At 34.8% G+C, this 20,400-nt stretch overlaps 1 protein-coding gene across 1 annotated transcript in view; it reads right to left on the reverse strand.

Annotated features, from left to right (window-relative positions):
* Positions 1-628: 628 nt before the first annotated feature.
* LOC123552222 (uncharacterized) overlaps positions 629-20,400 on the reverse strand; it is a 30,204-nt gene continuing 10,432 nt past the window's right edge. Inside the window, exons 4-13 of the mRNA XM_053541743.1 lie at positions 19,717-19,986; positions 18,788-18,991; positions 18,194-18,424; positions 15,790-15,978; positions 11,423-11,554; positions 7,807-8,022; positions 7,219-7,422; positions 6,514-6,702; positions 2,324-2,509; positions 629-1,679 (exon numbers count right to left, since the gene is read on the reverse strand). Coding sequence (XP_053397718.1) covers positions 1,597-1,679; positions 2,324-2,509; positions 6,514-6,702; positions 7,219-7,422; positions 7,807-8,022; positions 11,423-11,554; positions 15,790-15,978; positions 18,194-18,424; positions 18,788-18,991; positions 19,717-19,986 — 1,904 coding nt within the window. The 3' untranslated portion in view covers positions 629-1,596. The remainder of the gene's footprint in view (positions 1,680-2,323; positions 2,510-6,513; positions 6,703-7,218; positions 7,423-7,806; positions 8,023-11,422; positions 11,555-15,789; positions 15,979-18,193; positions 18,425-18,787; positions 18,992-19,716; positions 19,987-20,400) is intronic.

Genomic DNA, 20,400 nt, shown 5'->3' on the forward strand with positions numbered 1-20,400 from the left:
ATTAAAGATACTTGTTTTGTGCTTGAAGCTTTCGTACCTTTTTAATGTAAAAGATGTGAAGAAAGGCAAGCAAACAATTGTAAAACTTAAATCAAAAGTAAAGGACAATCTGAAAGGTACATACTTTTCCCCGATATTTTGATTTTTTTTTTCGATCAGAAAATCTAAAATTTAACGAAATTTCTGTATCAGCCATATATCAATATACCAGCATTCCACATGCTTGAAAAAATATATAAAAAGTCATGTCTTATTTTCCATGCCTTTTCTATGGTTGTTAACTTTAACAAAAGGTACGACGCTTCTTTTAAACCTTTACACAGTTATATTCAATATCTAATTATACCCTACATGTCCATATTTTGTCAAGAACTGACAGTTACATAAAAGAGATTTTGATACACTAGCCTATACAAAGAGGAATAATTATTATTAGATATTAGCTCTATTAGCTCTAATAGTAAAGCAGCCAATTAATACACGGGTCACTATTTGTTTGCGGCATGATTGACATTTTTCAACGTGCAGGATTATATGTTTTTATTGAAAAAAGCACAGCTCAAAACAAAAACAGCGTTAGTGAAATTTGAATAAAGAAAACACCATAAAACATCATAACAAACAAACATACATTTTTTGTTACTATATTTAATACAACACAAAAGAAAGCTCATTTAGGCTGATATAGACAAAGTAGCATTAAACTGTTATTATCATTACATTTTCATTTTTATCAAGTATAAACCAAATGCAATACAATGCATCACGTGTTGTTTGACATTGTTTTACATTAAGATCAAATTTGCTGTGATATGATATGCTAATAAATTTCGAACCAAAATTTTAATTCGCTCCTAGTATGAAAATGGACAAATACTGTTTAAAAGTATTATGTAATACAAAAAGCTTAACTGTAAACATTTCACAAATTTGTTCTTTTAGCAAACCCTCATTACTTTCTTTACATTTTCGGAACCTTATAAGGTATCGATGTAAAATATTGCATAATAAATATGCATTGTACCAAGTAGTTTAACGCATAAACGCTGATTAGTAGTTTTGTATAGCTTCGTGGTACCAAGTAGTTTTAAGCATCAGTGTTGAAATGTAGATTGTACAGTTTTGAGGCAGCAAAGAAGTTTTTGCAAGCATCGATGTTGAATCCTAGTTATTGAATTTAGACTGTATAGCTTTGTGGCACCAAAGAAGATTAAGTTTAATGTCCTCAATCTGTATAGAAAATTGATGTAGCACAGAAAAAAAGCAATCTGAATTAGATTTACAACAGACAACTGATATGAGGAAAATATGGCATCTTTAGTCGCAGATATAGATCTGGCTCTTCGCATGACTGTCTATTTGTCAGTGTAAGAGTAATGATAATCATATATGGTGTTGACTAAATCCAAAGTATCTGAAGTGGTCGAATAGATTCATATCATCCACATGGAAATGATTGGCGAAAATGATATATTCAAATTCTTTAAATAGACAATATCTAAAACGCTCTTGATTAACCACGTTAATGACTGGAGAGTTTATATTGATATATTATGCTTAGTCAATGTGTCCTTCGAAGCTCCGTGACGTTTCATGTTAACGCCGTTCACAAATGTGCAACGCTGCTACTATAAAGAACATTGAAACTGCCGTCAACAGAGGTCCAGTCAGCATAGTGCCTGCAGAATGAAAGAATATTCACTACGTAAAACAAACTGTAGCTATCAGACAACGTAGTTAAGGTGTTCATACGGATATTGTACCGTCAGTTTTACATAAATAATTACATGATAAATTAATCGAATATTTTACCAGTTTGTATATGAATGATACGAATTAATAAAAAGGACACAACGTTATTATTAAAAAAGTACACACCCTTATACATATTTGTACATGTGTAATATATAGTATAATTTCTACAACTATTTAAAACCCGCCCGCTTAGCTCAGTAGGTAGAGCGTTGGTCTACGGATCGCGGGGCCGTGAGTTCGATCCTCGGGCGGGGCGTATGTTCCCCGTGACTATTTGATAAACGACATTGTGTCTGAAATCATTAGTCCTCCACCTCTGATTCATGTGGGGAAGTTGGCAGTTACTTGCAGAGAACAGGTTTGTACTGGTACAGAATCCAGGAACACTGGTTAGGTTAACTGCCTGCCGTTACATGACTGAAATACTGTTGAAAAACGGCGTTAAACCCAAAACAAACAAACAACTATTTAAAAGTGTTTTGTTCATTGCTTAATTATAGATGCAAGAATGTATTAAGCGATCATAAATCCACCTAGTTCAAAGTTAAATGCTGAGGTGGTACCTTACCTGTATTTTCTACATAAACCAAATAGTACTGTAGACTTCCAGCAGTTATTGTAAATGTCTGTTCATCTTCAGTCTTCATGTCTGATACACCTTGCTTAAGTAACTTGTCAATCTTCTCTAACATTGCACTCAACGTTACTAGATTTCCATTTATTGCATGAAGTTCAAACGACACGCGGAAAGGATCTGGAATACATATATTGCGGTAATAGGACTTTGATGAAAAGTTATGTCTAAAAGTGCATTGGCCCCATATGTAATGATATGCTATTGCAAATATGATATTTAGTAATGGACTGTTACCTGTATACTGTTACCGTCGTCGCTCTAATTGTAACTGAATGCGTTTTATAAACGGAATACAAATATTAAAAAGGCTGGAAAATGTTGTGTCGATGAATTGAAATCTGTATAAAACACTGCTTTGCAGCTTCTGATCCCGTGTTCAATACTAGGGTGTGTAAACATAAAAACGTAGGTCTTTCAAGGACATAATATTACAATGCAGAGGTAAATCCTTCAGTTAAAGATCTGTAATATCTTATATTTAGATTTGAAAAGGTTATAATGTAATATTTAAAAAAAAATAAGATCAGACAGAAACACACCGCCTCGGTAGCCTAGTGAGTGCGGGAGGTCGTGAGTTCAATCCCCGGCCGCACCATACCAAAGACGTAAAAATGGTACAAGTAGCTTCCTTGCTTGGCGCTCAGCATTAAGAGGATAGTGCTAGGACTGGTCAGCCCGGTGTCAGTATAATGTGACTGGGTGGGGTATCATGCCACGTGTCTACGGCGTGATATTTCAGTGAGGCAGCACTATAAAGTTGGGCATTGTGCTCACTGCTACAAGTAGACACTGTCGTTTATATGACTGAAAAATTGTTGAAAAAGACGTTAAACACACAAACACACACACACACAAACACACACACGCGCGCACACGCACACACACAGAGAAAAACATTTATAAACAGGATTTTTTATTCTTAGATGCTTTTTTGAAGAGCAGTATTCAACAGCTGAAAGTACATTACCAACTTTTAGTAACATCTCTAAACCGATAAAGCGGGACAGATCTACCTATCATAAAAATCAATAAAACCAATAATCCAATATCATCGCTACCGGACGGATTCGTTGATTTCCGTACTAATTGTTATTGTTGTAGTAACACGGGGGAAAAATCGATAATTAACATCTTTGGTCATTATTTGATGCATTTACAGGCGGGCGGTTTGCTAAAAGATATACCTGAATTGAATGAAGTTTTGGTAATTATTAAAGTGAAAATCGGAACAAGTCGAAAAATTATATAATACTTTATTAATTGTCAAATAAAAGTAATATTTAAGAATATGAATATGTTATCTAAAATATTTAGAAATCGTTTTTATGCATCGAACACATAGATTTACTTTCTTTTTAATATATGAAACATCATGCTAACGTATATCTATGTACAGAAAAGAAATATTTACGCACAAGAAACTGTCTGTAAATAAATTAAATATTCAAGAATATGAATATATTATCTAAAATATTTAGAAAGCGTATATACTTCCTCTATACGCGCTTTCTTTCACATATTATGAACATTAGAATATGAGCTTTTGATTCTAAAATATTTTCAAAATTCTAAACCACTAACGTTTTTCGATTTAGTAAAAACAGCAAATTCTCATGTATTTCCATAACATAAAGTTTGTCAGTAATTAAGTTTTGAAGCCTTCATAAGAAATATAGCATTTTTTTCAAGATATCTAAAAAGTATTTTTGTTGTCGAACGATCTGGAGGCCGGTCGCTTTAAAGAAAAAGAAATATAGAAATAAGACTTATACTGTTAAAAGGAAATACTTAACCCTTACGAAGCTGAACACGATTGGTTCTTCCTTTGCAATCAGTGTAGATCATGATCAGCATGCACATCCGTGCAGACTGATCATGATCTGCACTGTCTGCCATTCAGCCAGTAACTTTTTAGTATGCACCCTTTTCATAATTAATAGTACTGTCCAAATTGAAAGATAGACAAGTTCATCATTGTAATTTAGCATGGTAAGGATTAAGTTTCTTATTTCGTGCCTAAATAGAAATATTATATTTGCGTGATTTGAATAAGTACTGCTGACAAATACTACTACCATAGTATTCTTTAACTATAAATATATTGTTACAGAAAAAAAACAACATTAAATAATAATAACTTCATCAATATCTCAATTTTGGAATAGCAGACGTAACTAAGTAATAACTTAAGATTTTTCGTGATTTGGGCCAGGTTCTTTACTCAGTAAATATTTACGGAACAACTCTGTTAACGATGTGAATTCTAAATTTGTACTGATTCTTCCTACTGTCATACGATTCATGAAATAAGGGTAAAAATCGTAAAAACAAATCTCATGAAAGAAAGGGAAAAGATATATAAAGACAGAAGAAAGTGAAAAACATATATTACAACGCAAAAAAACCCATAAAACAATAAAAAATACCTATCACTTATTAAGGAGGACAAAACCCCCTTCGTATTTTTTTGTCCCCCCTTGTGAAAAAAAAGAAGGGGGTTTTGTCCTCCTTGTAAAAAACCATGAAGGGGTTTTTGTCCTCCTTGTAAAATTCAGCAAAGGGGATTTTGTCCTCTATGTAAAAATGATGAAGGGGGTTTTGTCCGCCTATGCAAAAATTAGCGAAGGGGGTTTTGTCCGCAGGGGATTTTGTCCTACACTCCTTATTAAGTGGGGTAACATATCTTTTATGACCCGCCTTGAAACAACACTGACCGGATATTGTTTACCCCTAGGCAATATTGTAATACACAATAAAAGTCAAAGGGTAATTTTAAGATATTTGTTACAATTAAATCAAATAATAGATATCGCATTTTTTAAAACGAATGATTAAAGAATGTACCAAAAACATGCATTAATTTAAGAATACAGAATAATATATACAAAGAAGATTCGAAAAGAAGCAGAATTATCAGTTCATCAAGGCTATCTTTCAAATTAAAGTTTGGTCATATTATAAATAATAGAAAATGATTTTTTTTCTTTTTTAAAAATCATTAAAAAATCCCATATGAAGAAAAAAAGATGACCGCGTCGGAGATCGGACCCGGACCGCTGCGGCAATAAAAAAAGTCCCCTGATCATTCGGCAAAAAATAATATAGGTATCTGGAAATTAATAAATTAATCATCGTTATATTTCTGAAGAATGCTTTGAAACTCAATTACTGACAGACTATATTTTACGGAAAAACATGAGAATTAGTTGCTTTAAGTATATTATGCGATGAAAATTAAAAGCATTTGTATATTTAATGCGAACTGAACACTAAATCCTCCATAGCGTTATTTTAAACGACAGCGGATCTAGGTTTTGGCGTTTCTGAGTTCAACACTTAATTTGTTTTAAATTTTCTAATTATAATCTTTTTTTTTTTTTTTGTCAGTGTGAAGTTGCCTACAATTTATAGGCTTTGAGCTATAACAGTTTGTACCGACAAAGTCAGACTAGCAGACGACAATACTTTCCGTAACAGCTTCCGAGTACCTACGGATAACGGCGGAAAATGCCGGAATTTTTTAAGAAATGTTCACTGTACACACTAAAATGCAAAAAGGACCAAACAAACCATTATAAAATTTAAAACAAATTACACATAACGAAAATTGAATAATTTTTCTACATTTTTAGGGGTATCGAATTTTTGATTTTTGCGGAAAATATCTCATTTTATCTGTTATATTTGAAAAAGTCAGTTTTTTTTATCCGTTTCCTACAGAGTCTATATAAACTGAGGTGGGTCTATTTAAAGTCAAAAAGGACCAACCAAATATTAAAATACTTTTTAAAAAAAGTATTTATAATATCCGGAATAAATTAAACTTTAATTTGTGGGGTATCGAATTTTTGATTTCCAAATAGAACTTTTTCTATTTAAGTTTAAGTATTTTTTTCTTTCTTTGTTTATATAGGCAAATTTATCGATTTTCCAATAGATCGATGTTACTAAAAGTTGGTAATGATGTAAATTTGTCTCATAAACAATTTTACATTTTGTATGAGCCTGGGTGTTGTTTTGAACTTTCGGTAAAACTACTGAAACTGATTATTGTTCCACACTTTGACATAAAGAAGTTTTCGTCAATTAGGCCATTATTAACGAATTGAGTCACTGAATACCTTTCTCCAGCTGTACATTCTGAAAACTCTCCACGGAATAGCCGGTGTAAACAGACAATGCTTTTCTTATTGAACTTTTAAACAAATCTTCCGATCTGACAACATCACTGTACTTTTCTGACAAAGAAAATCGCATCTGCATTAGGGGTTTTGATTCGTCTTTAATGGAATGGGTGTTGGATGCCAACTCTGCAAAACAGTTTAATAAAGTTTATAAATTTTAACAATGGCTTAACACTTACACCGAATAACAGAAAATGAGAGTGTTGATTTATTGCCGCGCATGCATTTTGAAACTGTATTAATTGAAATGATTATATTAAGAATTAAATATCAAATGAAAACTGAAAAATGAAAATCTTTAATCAGTTTTCCGTACTACTGTAGTTTGCCACATGGAAATAACTTTTCTTATTTTGATAAAAGAAGAAGAATTTGTTGTGAACAGGTATGGCTCAAGAAAAAGGCGGACCATCTACACAACGTTCACATGTTAAGTTCTCTGTCTGAATAAGAAATACTTAACTAGTACCAACAGCTGGCTCATCACTTGCAAGCATTTCTTCTGTCGATACAAAGTGAAAGTTTTATAAAGCTATGTACTAGTTCAAACTCTTTGGCACACAATGCATCATTCTTGAACTATTTCTTTACATGAGCATAGCCAACAAAGGTAGAAATGGCTTTTTGTTGTTTGTTTCTTACCTTCCTGACAAACTGCAAACACTTCTATCTCACACAGTTGAAGGGACGTTGGTTGCGCTTCTTCTGCCTGTAGTCTTACAAGTCTTGTGGAAACAAGAGGTACAAGGTCGAATGTTGATATTTTATCACTCGGATCATAAGTTTTCTTGTAGCTCGTCCAAGCTTCTAACATGAGGAATAACTGAACGGCAGATATACCATCGGCTTCGATATAAATCAAATATTCGTTAGAGATTTGTTTGTCCCGTTGATGTTGTTGTTGTCGTTGTAAAAGAAAACATCCCGAAACTATACATGTCTAAATTATTTAAAGTTAATATTACAATACAATATGTTATGAATAGTAATTACATGACAGTTCAAGTTCAGTTTACCTAATGAAAGTTGTGTACTTTTCGTTCTGTGGTAACATTTAAGATAATTTTATCCCTATTCTATAAAGATAATCAGGTAAAATATTAAACCTATATGGAAACACTATTCAAGTAGTTCAATGCTTGCTTGTCTAATACAGAAATCAGCTTTAATCGTACGAGACATAAATACAGTTTAATCAGTCTATTCTAAAACAATAGAAATCTGACTCACAGTCCAATCGTTTGTAGACCTTGACACTGGTCAGTGTGTATTCTGAACCAAGATCTATAATCAGATAAGGTTTTATTTCCTTCTGTGTGGACACACACGTCGCTCCATTTGTAACAAACTGATTCGTATCACCGTCTATGGCATAACTAGGCAACCAGCTCGGGTGGCTGATACTTGACGCTATAATGTCTTTTCCAAAAGCGATATTTTCGGCGCCTTTTTATATAAATTATATTGATATATTATATATATAAAAATAACAAAACTAAAGCTCTAATTGAGCTGTGATAGGGTGCATGAAGGGTGTTGCACGTTTTATTACTTCATATAAAAGATTAAATAAAACCAAGTCTAATCTTTTTTTTTTTTTCATTAATTACTTCCTAAGCTTTGAAAATTTTCTTTTTATAGGTTTTCATGACAAGATAAATTTATTCAAACTTAGACTTATCTAAATTACACATTTTAAATGATTAATCTATTAATGGTTCGATAAAAATGTATCTTATCTATGAAATAAAAAAGAAGCGTAAACAAGTGAATGAAGTATTGCCATGCAATACAAAGTCCCCTACTGGAAGGCACCTAATTTTCTCGACTGCAGTATAACATAATGAACTGATAACTGTCAATGATGTATAAAAATATTGTACTATATACAATATGTTGTAACAAAACACTTGGATTAAAATTTATATATATTAAAACATACAGTAGTTTTCATATGGCATTTTTTGCCAGATTATCATAAAAGGTGTCATAAAGTTATTTATAGTAACAACAAAGGGGAAAAATATAAGCCCACAAGAAACTCTTTACCAGACAGAGATAGGTCAAAATGTTCCTAAAAATTGGATGTAACATGCATGTTGTACCACAGAAAACTGGTCTCGATTTTTCCCTACGAACAGTAATAAATAAGTTACAATATAATCTATTTATAGTAAAACAAAGGGACGTAATTCTAAAAACAAGGGTGTCTCACGATGGTGAACATTTGTGCCAAGTTACATCAAAATCCCTCCATGCTTGAAGAAGAAATGCTCCGAACAAAGTCATTCTTGTATTTGACCTTTAGCCTCTATGTGTGACCTTGACGTTAGACCTAGGGACAAGGATCATGTGCAAGACACTCCGTATTATGGTGGTGAACATTTGTGCCAAGTTATATTAAAATCCCTCAAAGGATTGTTGAGTTACAGACTGGACAAGAAAAAAAAGCCCTTTTAGCATTTGACTTCCAAGTGTGACCTTGACCTTGCGGCTAAGGGCTCGGGTGTTGCGCACAACATATGATCTCATCAAGGGTAATATTTGTGCAAACTGATATTCAAATCCTGTTTTGCATGACAAAGTTATTGACACGACAGGAAAAAGTCCCACTGAAATTTGATCTCAAAGTGTGACCTTGACCTTTAAGCTAAGGTTCTGGGTGTTGCGCATGACACATCGTCTCATAATGGAGAACATTTATGCCAAGTAATATTAAAATCCCATAATGGATGGCAGAGTTCTGGACCGGACAGGAAAAAACCCTATTAACCTTTGACCTCCAATTGTGACCTTGACCTTTGAGCTAGAGATCAGGGTTTAGCACACGACACGTCGACTCATCATGGGAAACATTTATGCCAAGTAATATTAAAATTCCTTCGCAGATGGCATAGGAAAAGGAAAAAAACCCTGTTGACCTTTGACCTCCAATTGTGACCTTGACCTTTGAGCCAGGGGTCCGGGAGTTGTGCATGGCACGTCGTTTTATCATGGGGAACATTTTTGCCAAGTGATATTAAAATCCCTTCAGTGAATGACGGAGTTATTGACCGGACACGAAACAGACCCTATTCATGCTATGTAAACATTTGACTGCCAAGTGTGACCTTGACCTTTGAGCTAGGGGTCTGAAAGTTATGCGTGACACATCGCCTTATTATGAGGTACATTTGAGCCAAGTTATATTAAAATACCTTCATGGATGGCATAGTTATGGACCGGACAGGTAAAAAGCCCTGTTGACATTTGACCTCCAACTGTGACCTTGACCTTTAAGCTAGGGGTTCAGGTTTGCGCATGACACGTCGTCTCATTATGGGGAACATTTGTGCCAAGTAATATTAAAATCCCTTCAAGGATGACAGAGTTATGGACCGGACACGAAATTGCGGACGGACGGAAGGACGGACGGACGGAATGACGGACGGAAAAACGCATTCCTATAGTCCCCGAAACTGGTTTTCAACCAGTAGGGGACTAATAACGTAGACCCCAAAATCATTTTAATTTTATACTTTTTATTGAATATTCAAGGCCGTGTGGTCCAAATTTGAATGATGTAAGTTATGGACATGAAGATTCCCCTAGTTTTTCCCTATATAAGTCTATATGAACCATATGACCCCTGGGGCGGGGCCATATTTGACCCTAGAGGGATAATTTGAACAAACTTGGTAGAGAACCACTAAATGATGCTACATTACAAAATATCAAAGCCATAGTCTTTGTGGTTTGGACAAGAAGATTTTCAAAGTTTTTCCCTATATAAGTCTATGTAAACCATGTGACCCCCAAGGCGGAGCCATATTTGACCCTAGGGGAATAATTTGAACAATCTTAGTAGAGGACCACTAGATGATGTCATATACAAAATATCAAAGCCCTAGGCCCTGTGGTTTTGGACAAAAGGTTTTTCAAAGTTTTTTTCCTATATAAGTCTATATAAACCATGTGACACCCAGGGTGGGGCAATATTTGACCCCAGGAAAATAATCTGAACAATCTTGGTAGAGGATCACTAGATTTTGCTACATACCAAATATCAAAGCCCTAGGCCCTATGGTTTTGGACAAGAAGATAAGAAACCGTTTAACTGTTCCTGGCCAATGCGACCTTGACCTTTCACCTAATGACCTCAAAATCAATAGGAGTCATCTGCTGGTCATGGCCAACCTAACTGTCAATTTTCCTGACACTAGGCCCAAGCGTTCTTGAGTTATTGCCTGGAAACCATTTTACTGTTCCTGGTCACTATGACCTTGACCTTTGACATACTGACCTCAAAATCAATAGAGATCATCCGCTGGTCATGACCAACCTCTCTATCAACTTTCGTGACCCTAGGCCTAAGCGCTCTTGAGTTACCATCCGGAAACCGTTCTACTGTTCAGGGTCACTGTGACCTTGACCTTTAACATACTGACCTCAAAATCAATAGGGGTCATCTGCTGGTCATTACCAACCTCTCTATCAACTTTCATGATCCTAAGCCCAAGTGTTCTTGAGTTCTCATCCGGAAACCGTTTTACTATTCAGGGTCACTGTGACCTTGACCTTTGACATACAGACCTCTAAATCAATAGGGGTCATCTGCTGGTGATGATCAACCTTCCTATCAACTTTCATGATCCTAGGCCCAAGCGTTCTTGAGTTATCATCCGGAAACGTATTGGTCTACATTCCGACCGACCGACCGACAGACCGACCGACCTACCGACCGACCGACATCTGCAAAACAATATACCCCTCCTTCTTCGAAGGGGGGGCATAATAATATGGTTTCTACCAAAGTGCCCTTGTAATCTATTCAAGTTCTGCTCTTACAACACTTCTTAAAACTTACAATATTCACAGATGACACCACCAAAACCAGTCGGGCAGGTACATGTGTAGTCTCTGCAGGTATCCGAGTCGTCGCCACAGTATTTAGGGGAACAACTGCCGCCATTTTTACACTGATTAGATTTGCATTCAGCTACATTGTAAAAGTGAAGACAAATATCTTTAGTTAATACATGTACGCTACAGACAGACATAAAAACTAAATGTGTGTCAGTACGACACAGGTGCCCGAACTTCCTGTCTCTGTACATGATTTCAGGACTCTAGGTTAAATATCGTATAAGATACATGCAAAACAAACTTTTAAGTACTTTATATATATTTTTCACTAAGTCAAGGATCATAACTCTGGTGTGGAAGAGTGAAATCCCAAAACAGAACACCAGGCGCACAACTTCACATCAATCCCCTAATGTTTATGACTCCAAAATAAATACTTTTTGCGAAACATGCGACGAAAACCTGTATGCCATTTATGCATATTTTTGATGATGCGATACAAACTATAATGTTCTTATTTGTATATTGTTCACTAAATCAAGGGCTATAACTCTGGAATGGCTGAATGAAATCTCTAACAAAACCATAGTTGCTATACTTCACACGCTGAATAATATTCCTGCACTGTTTCATAATCCCGGATCAAATACTTTTTAAGATACATGCGACACAAGCTCCTAGGCACATTTTATGATCATTTATGACTAAGTCAAAGGCCATTAGTCTGGTATGGGAGTCTGTGTTCACAAGTAACACACCATGTGCACAATTTCACATGCTGAGTAACAATTCTGTGAGGTGGTTGAGGTATGCACGACATAAATGCAAACGGACCAACGGAAAAAGAAGAGCGACTGTAAGTCAACATCCCCAAAAACAAATTGTGGAGGGTGGGGGAGCGGGGTGGGGGAGGGGGGAGTGAGGGGAGAGGGGGTGATGAGGGGGCACAAAAAGTCTAAAAGCAATGGTGCTGATGACCTTATTTGTTGCCAAGAGTTTGTCAAGCGGATCACTGAAAAGGAGACATTTAACTTATAATACTTTTACTTTAACACGTTATCCCTAGTAAAAGTTTTGCATTAATTGAATAAATGTGAATAAACCTATTATTTCAAGCTTTTGTTCAAATCAATCTAGTATGTGAAGAAACTTTGTCTAATGGCTTCTTTTAAAAAGTCAACCTATATCTATCATCTCATTCTACAGGTGTCAAGGAGGTGCAACAATAAACCCTCCCTATCTTAGGTATAGTTAAGAAATAATAAGTTCTCAAACGTGGTTTATCGTAGAATAACCCGAGTTTTGAGTTTTTATGCGTAAGAATATATCACGAAGGCCGTAGGCCTGAGTGATATATTGTTTCACATAAGAACGAAATACTCTGGTTATTCTACGATAAACCAAGTTTGAGAACTTATTATTTCGATTCTAACACGACATACTAGTATTAAAAATGTTCGAAAAAAGTGGTAACTACTTTTTACGACCGTACTACGCACCTGGATCCGAGTGGTATATTGCAGAATAACCCGAGATGGATTTTGCTCTACATGTATATAGGTTATTTGCTGGTCGTGTTAGAATAAGATTTTAGGTCTAGTTTTCACTTGAAAAAAAAAAGATAGATAATATTAGAAATATTCTAATACTGTTATTTGTTCATATATATAACAGAAATATTCTAATACTGTTATCTATTACCAGTCAGAAAATGTAAATGATAAAGTACTGAATGTCAATTCATTCTTATGTTTGCATGGTTCAAATATTGCATGACTTTTGAAAACATTTATAAGCCTTTTGTTGTTTCATCTTTTCAACATGAAACATATTTATTTCTGTCTGTGTCCTCCTTTATATCAGTAACAAATTTCTAAAACTATCATATGAATAAAAAATGTAGAATGGCGTTTTTTTTAGATAACAGTCAGCCTTTCGGCCTGGGTGGTTCCAATACTCCCGCTTTAAAAGCTTTGGGTATTGTTTAATCACCCCTTGGATATGGTGCCTGCTTTTTATTTTTGTCTATTGGCAGTTTCTGTGATATGCAGGCTCTATAACCATACATTCCTCTCTAAATTCCAGTTTGTTTAGTTCTGCCCATTGTTTTCTCGTTTAGCGCACAGCCATTATTTTATCTGGGGACATACGCTGCTTTTCATGGAATTGCACTCTGTGCATCATTGAAGGTTCCATGTGCACCGCCGCATGAATACATCTGCGGATGTCTCTAAATTACATTCTGGTACTTCTAACATGTGTAAATGTTAAGTTCTGCTCAACCCGGTGCTAGATGGCATGGACGGTAGCATGCACTTCCACTACCGTCCATGAACAGGCTCAATCAAACCGAGCCTGTAACATTGTTGGGCGACCTGTGGTTTTCCACTTTTTTTATTTTATTGCCTTATCGACCACCTGTACAAAGCAATCACTTCCCTTAAATAACTAGGCAGCTAACATCTTTAATTGACATTTTGCTCTAATTACCACCTGACTAACGTAGCAATCTGCCGTAAACAGCCTCTCCGTGTCGCTCCCTTAGCTGACGGACGCTTTAATACAGGTTTGACTGTATTTCTCTTCGAATTTCTGGTTGCGTGACACATTATGGACTTTGAATAGAATATGTATAAGTAAATTTTCTCAACAGCATTAAAATGCACACCTTTTTCTAAATAGATAGACAGGGTTTTTGCAATAATTAAAGCTGTATGTCCTGCGTATCAGATAAGATTTGGAGGTCAGTTTCAAAGCAACATTTCATTGTAAATGTATCTTATTATTTAGAAATCCATTTTACATGATATAATCATTTGCTGGAAATATGCTGGAGTATTTGATTTTATTCAAATCATAGATATTGACTTAAATTGATACGAGATCGTTTCGCTATTGTTTGACGCGTCCATCCAGAAGTGGAAGAAAAGGAGTTGAGAGTTTACAAGCGCCAGGTTTAGGTCTGTTTGCTTTTTTCTCTTCTTTACATTCACGTTGTAGCCGAGCGCGATCAGAAAACAAACTCTTTTTTTATATGAATCAGATAAGTCCAGTTAATGATATCCAGGTATTTTAGGATTAATGACCCAGTTTCCAAAATGGTTCGACTTACTGCAGCAGATAACTCAACGCAACTATAAATTTCGATTGCAGCGGGCAGAATCTGTACCAATCTACCCTTACACACTGTTACTACACGATATACATGAATTGCAATATTACAATATTGTAAAAATATATGAAAGCTGAAAAATCTAAGAACAAATCTAAAGAATATTTCCAAATAAATAAACGGATGCATAATACATTAAAGGTCCATTACTAAGAGAAAGTGAGTTGGCAATTTTTTTCATAGCCAGTGCATAGACTTCTGCAAGACACTAAATAATGAAGATTGGCAGGTCAAAATTTACAGAAGGTCTTTGGAACTCAAAGAAATGTATGTGTATTATGTTGAAATTTCAATGAATCGACAGAATGACCCCCCAGGTCTTTTTAACTTTCTTCATACTTCATAGAAAAATAATTGTACATATACTGCGATTTATTTCGAATTTCTACATACCAACTTTCATTTTCCAATAAAATGAAATAGTTTCTGTGCTTTTTAAAAGAAATTAAAATGTTCATTTTCCTTAGTATTGGACCTTTAAACCAGAAACTGAATACTAGGAATAGTCAATACTAAAAGAAAAACACTTTTTCACTGAAATATATGTTTTGGTATAATACGAGAAACCTACATTGATATTAGAATGAACTGAAAAAGAAAGAAATTAAAACACTTTTAACTGAAATCGCATATAAAACACGCATCGAGAAAACAACTGCCTCGGCCAGTAGCAAATCAAGTATTAAGCGCGGATTCTCTGGAAGCATTGAATACATAAAATATTTATATAGCCAGAACCACACATCGCAAAGTAGGCCAATCACAAATAGTGGAAACATATAATAGATATAATAGATGGGTTGTCCATCAATAAATATACTTTAATTCTACGAAATATATTTCAAAATGAGATGGGGTAATAAGGGTGAAGGGGAAAGGAGGAAAGATACGTAAAGGAGAGTCGTTTTGTTGGGGACATAAATGGTGGGGGCGTGAAGGGAAGAAACTCCAGGAAACATATAAAACAATACATATAAAAAGGAACGGACAAAAATCAAGTTGAAAAAAGGGGCACCGCATTGGAATGGTTAATATCTTGTATAAATGAAAGTGGGGGTAGGAATGAGGGGGTAAATCAAGTGTACTTCACAAACTACTGTCTTAACAGTCTATATATACAATAGCTCTTCTTTGTATCACACCAATGAATGTTTTATATTGATATTAACACGTAAGGCAATAACTCATATAATTACCTATTTTTCCATAAACTTCCACTTCACACAAGTGAAAATCTCCACTTTCAGGCAATGACAACTGCAGAAATCTCGCTGCTATATCCGTATACATATTATGAATGTCGCTAATTTGCCCCTCTAAGATCAATCTGTGTACATCGTCCGGAGTGTTCCAGAACCACAGTTTTAAATCATGCGCTTTCTCACCTACAAATTAACAGATTTATCAAATAATGAGAATGTATTTGATGTATGAGTTATGTACTGTAAGTTTGGGGTTGTCTTTAAAACAGATGGTATTGGCCTATATTATATAGAGATTATAGCCGTTGTTAAGGCTCCCTGCCTTCAAAAGTTTCTTTCGTTTCCTCCGCCTCATGGCCCAGGCTGTGAGGACAGTCTACTTTTGATTGCTATAAAAGAATATAAATCTTGTCATCTCCCAGTACTATTTATTTACGTACGAAGCCAGAGGTGTGTGGCTTTCTTGGGGGAAGCGGATGTGCTTATAAATAATTCGGAAATGGTTTACTTCTGTGAAATTATACAATGAAAAATCTTGGACACTAACACAGGATTTGACAAGTAAACAAATTAACTGCAATAAAACTGTGCGTAATACAAGAGAAAATGGTGTCTAACTACATCTCTGATGACACAATCTTATCCCTATTTATTGATTAAAGTCATGCTAACTGTAAAATGTGTTTGACGTCTCAGCAAGATATTTCTATTCAAAGGTCCTTATGCGTAACCACAGGTAATGTATCATTAAAGTGACACCAAGCTAGATATCTTCAGAGAAAAGATTTCCAATTTGCAAATACCGGTATTCCATTATATGTTTATCTTTATTTGTTTAAATCAACATTAAAATGTCATATGTCTGGACATGTCGAGTTGCTTAAACTCAACTGTTCCCAAATACCTTTTTTGTTAAAACTCAAAATTAATAAAGAATTTCTTATAAATATACCAAACATTTACACCAGAACATCTGTCCATTATTTTACCCGTATTTCTTTTTCAACACCAAAAATTCCCAACGTAAACTTCATGACAACATAAATACACCTTTACTACAGAATGAGAGCTACTTCTTGTTCCGATAATGTATTTACAAATTTTTTTTATTTATTCAATGACATATTTAACACTCGATGTCTTAGTTTCTCCTACGTTTTACCGTCATTTTTTAACAGTAATAACAAAGAATGTTCAAATTTCTGATGCAAATCATGTTGAATTACCATGATGAAATAAGAATAAAACACACTATAAGAATGTATTTGTTGTTCGCTGCAGAGATTCAGGTTAAAATAAACCGAGCCTGTTATTATCATTTTGCTTGGTTTCATTCTATGCAAGATCCTTCGTTTGTTTCATTTTCATAAATAGCATAACAAAAGTCTTTAAAGTGTCTAGTAGTGTCTGCAAAATGTGTCCTTGCATTCTGACTCTGTGTTGTTTCATTTCCTGGTCATTTAGATTTAAGAAATTAACCCGGTGCTACAGAATATGAGGTGTAGTACTCTTCATTAACTCTCACGAACAGTCTCAACAGTGAGAGCGCAGCTCTACAGATCTTGATTTTAATCCCCTGTCGAAGCGATCGCCTGCTGTTTCATAACCGTAATACCATTGGTTAATAGCTCTAAATCCAATAAAACAATCAAAATCAATCAAACCGAACTTTATTATTATTTTGAACACTGATCAGAGAAAAGAAATTACATGTGTAGTTATCATCATAACCCATGCTGAATTACCCGCTGTCATGAGAGAAAAGTCACATGAGTCACTATCAGTTATAAAAGACATTCATAAGGTCGTAAACGGTACAAGAATTTCAGTCTTGGGGCTACGTTATTTAGGCATTACTAATTGTAAGAGTATTTCCCGTTATATCATAATTATGATATATAAAACAAATACTGAATCGTGCTCGAAGTGACTTGGCAAATCATTCCGACTTAACTGTATATAAATACACTAAAGGATTTACTAAACCACCATTTGCATAATATATGACGCTTTGGAAGTGAACGTTTCTTTGGTTTACATTGTGTTACAAAATCGAAATATAAACAAATTGCACATGAATTTGTCCTTTTCAAGGATATGGTGGTATAAAGCCAATTCTTTTAAGGTATTCCATCCGTAACTGGAAATATGTAGAAACCATATAGAATGTATTTTAAGTTTGTATATATAGAAACACATTTCAAAATAGTTTACCGCGATAAATTCCAGATAATGTCTACTTTTGAACACGGCAAATGGACAAAAAACGTAATGTAGATGACATTTCCTTTAATACTGAATAAAAAATCTATATACATCTTTCTTACACGGGGAATGAAATGAACTTGAGATTGGCTCTAGCCAGGCATGATGAAATTGATTGAAGTAAATTACTTACTGCAGCAGTCAATTCGATTATATATCCTCATGATGAATATCAAAAAGAAGTCTCCGAGATCAACCCGCCACCAAGGATTATTACCATCAGCAGTGAAAAAGCATGAACCGCCACTAAGAGTCTGATCCTTTATGCCGTCAACCGCAAGGTTCGAACCTAACACTTTGTGTTTAAGAACCACTTCTTTAGACATTTCAGTACTTTTGTGCAACGCGACATTAGTGACTTCCCCTGGAATAACTTGTAACTGATTAATAAGCTCTAGACACTAACATTTTAACTGAAATAATACATATCATTTATTCTTTAGTTTTCAGATAAATAAAACTACAACTGAACATCATCTATTGACAATTAAACCTCTGTAATGTCATATAAATCATAGGCACTATATTATTTCAAATATTTTTGTAAACACAGCACTTCTAAATACTTTATAACTCCTGGGAATACATATTCAAGAACAGCATCCTATAGTAAACAAACTGAACATTTCCAACCTTAACCACTTGGCAATTGATGTACTTGCTTCAATGTTTAACGAATTATCCCAAATTATCAAAACATACTTTTGTATTACATGTATATGCTAACCTTTTGTTCCATAAATCTCAACTTCGCACAAATGGAAACGACCGTTAGTACCAATCTGATGCAGTTTCACGAACCTAGCCAGTGTTTGATTTGATAAAACAAATTCCCAAGAATGATGAAATTCGTCATCTACCTCAGTATAATCAGTATCTACCAAGTTGTTTTCAACAGTGCCTATCTTAAGACTGGTATAACTGTTCAGCACTAACAAAGAAAAGAAAACAATGTTCATTAATTTTCCTAGTTAATTCTTGCATAAAAACTACATAAACTACATTTTTCATTGGATCCGGGCATGTATTAACGGAAGAAAAATCATGTATTAACAAGGCTTTCACATGCTGCTAATACATAACTATGATTTTTGAAATGGTGCGCCAGGGCCAGACATCTATTATTTCGCCGCAGTTTGCTTTTTTTTTTTTTTTCGAATTGGGCGTTAGGAAAAAGTTCGTTGATAACCGTGAACGTATTGAATCGCAGGTAACTTATGCGATTGTTTGCTTTTAGGAATCATATTATCAATGTTGGGAGTATCAATTTATTCACAGAATACATATAAATCTTTTAAAAAAGCAGGACAACACGTTGAATACGGTTCATACCCAGATTAATTAGTATGTAAAATTAATAGTCTAGACATTGTGTTCCTGTTAACCGAATTTTAAACGATGTGCAAAATATGGTTAATACCATGTTTTTCATAAAGAGAAATATGAATGAACGTTTAAAAGCTTTTGCGACCAGTGCAGACCAAGAGCAGTCACATCCGTGCAGGCTGATCATGGTCTGCACTGTTCGCTATTCTGTTCGCTATTCAGTCAGTAAATTTTCAGTAAACACCCCTTTAGATATTAAATGGAACTTCCATATTCAAGGATGGACTAGCCCATTTTAGAAATTAAGCAGGATAAAAGTTTCGGTCTTACCGTATTCGCACTCCTCTACACGTATATCACAGGGTTCCCATCGCATCTTAGGGTCAGTAGTGTAACACCATGGCATTAAATTATAATTTGGCAAGCGGCAGTAGTTATCCGACAGAAAATCTTCTCCTCTATACCAATACTTCTCTTGCGTGAAGCTATGTTTATGTGGTGTTTGGGAGTCCCAGCGCTGGCATTTTCTTCCACTACGAGTGCTGTTTACTTTACCTTTATACGCCCTCAACGCATAGTAGCATGACTCTTCCTCCTCAACTTAAAAGTAAATTCATGGTTTTCTATAAAATTGATTCTTGAGTGTACTTATTTCATTTCACAGAAGAGGACACAAATGTTTGACCTACCACCTCTTGATATTAAAGCAATCACGTGTGTCAATAACATGCGAAAAATCGTTGTATATAAGTAGTTGAACACTTAAGTTTAAGACGTCGGCTGTTTAACCGGAAGTCGTAGGTATGCACTTATTTTCATATGGTAACAATACTGATTATTCCCAAAAAGCAGACACGAGAATGATTCTACTCTGACGAGATACGAAAACGCAACAAAAATACGCCTGAATATATTTTTACTACAAAAAACATCACCTTGAAATGTTCAACACATACACATCTCGATACTCTATACTCATTGTGTTCAAATTTAATCAGAAAGAAACAAACCCTA

The sequence above is a fragment of the Mercenaria mercenaria genome, chromosome 4 (genome assembly GCF_021730395.1).
Source record: "Mercenaria mercenaria strain notata chromosome 4, MADL_Memer_1, whole genome shotgun sequence".
In the NCBI taxonomy this organism is placed as follows: Eukaryota; Metazoa; Mollusca; class Bivalvia; order Venerida; family Veneridae; genus Mercenaria; species Mercenaria mercenaria.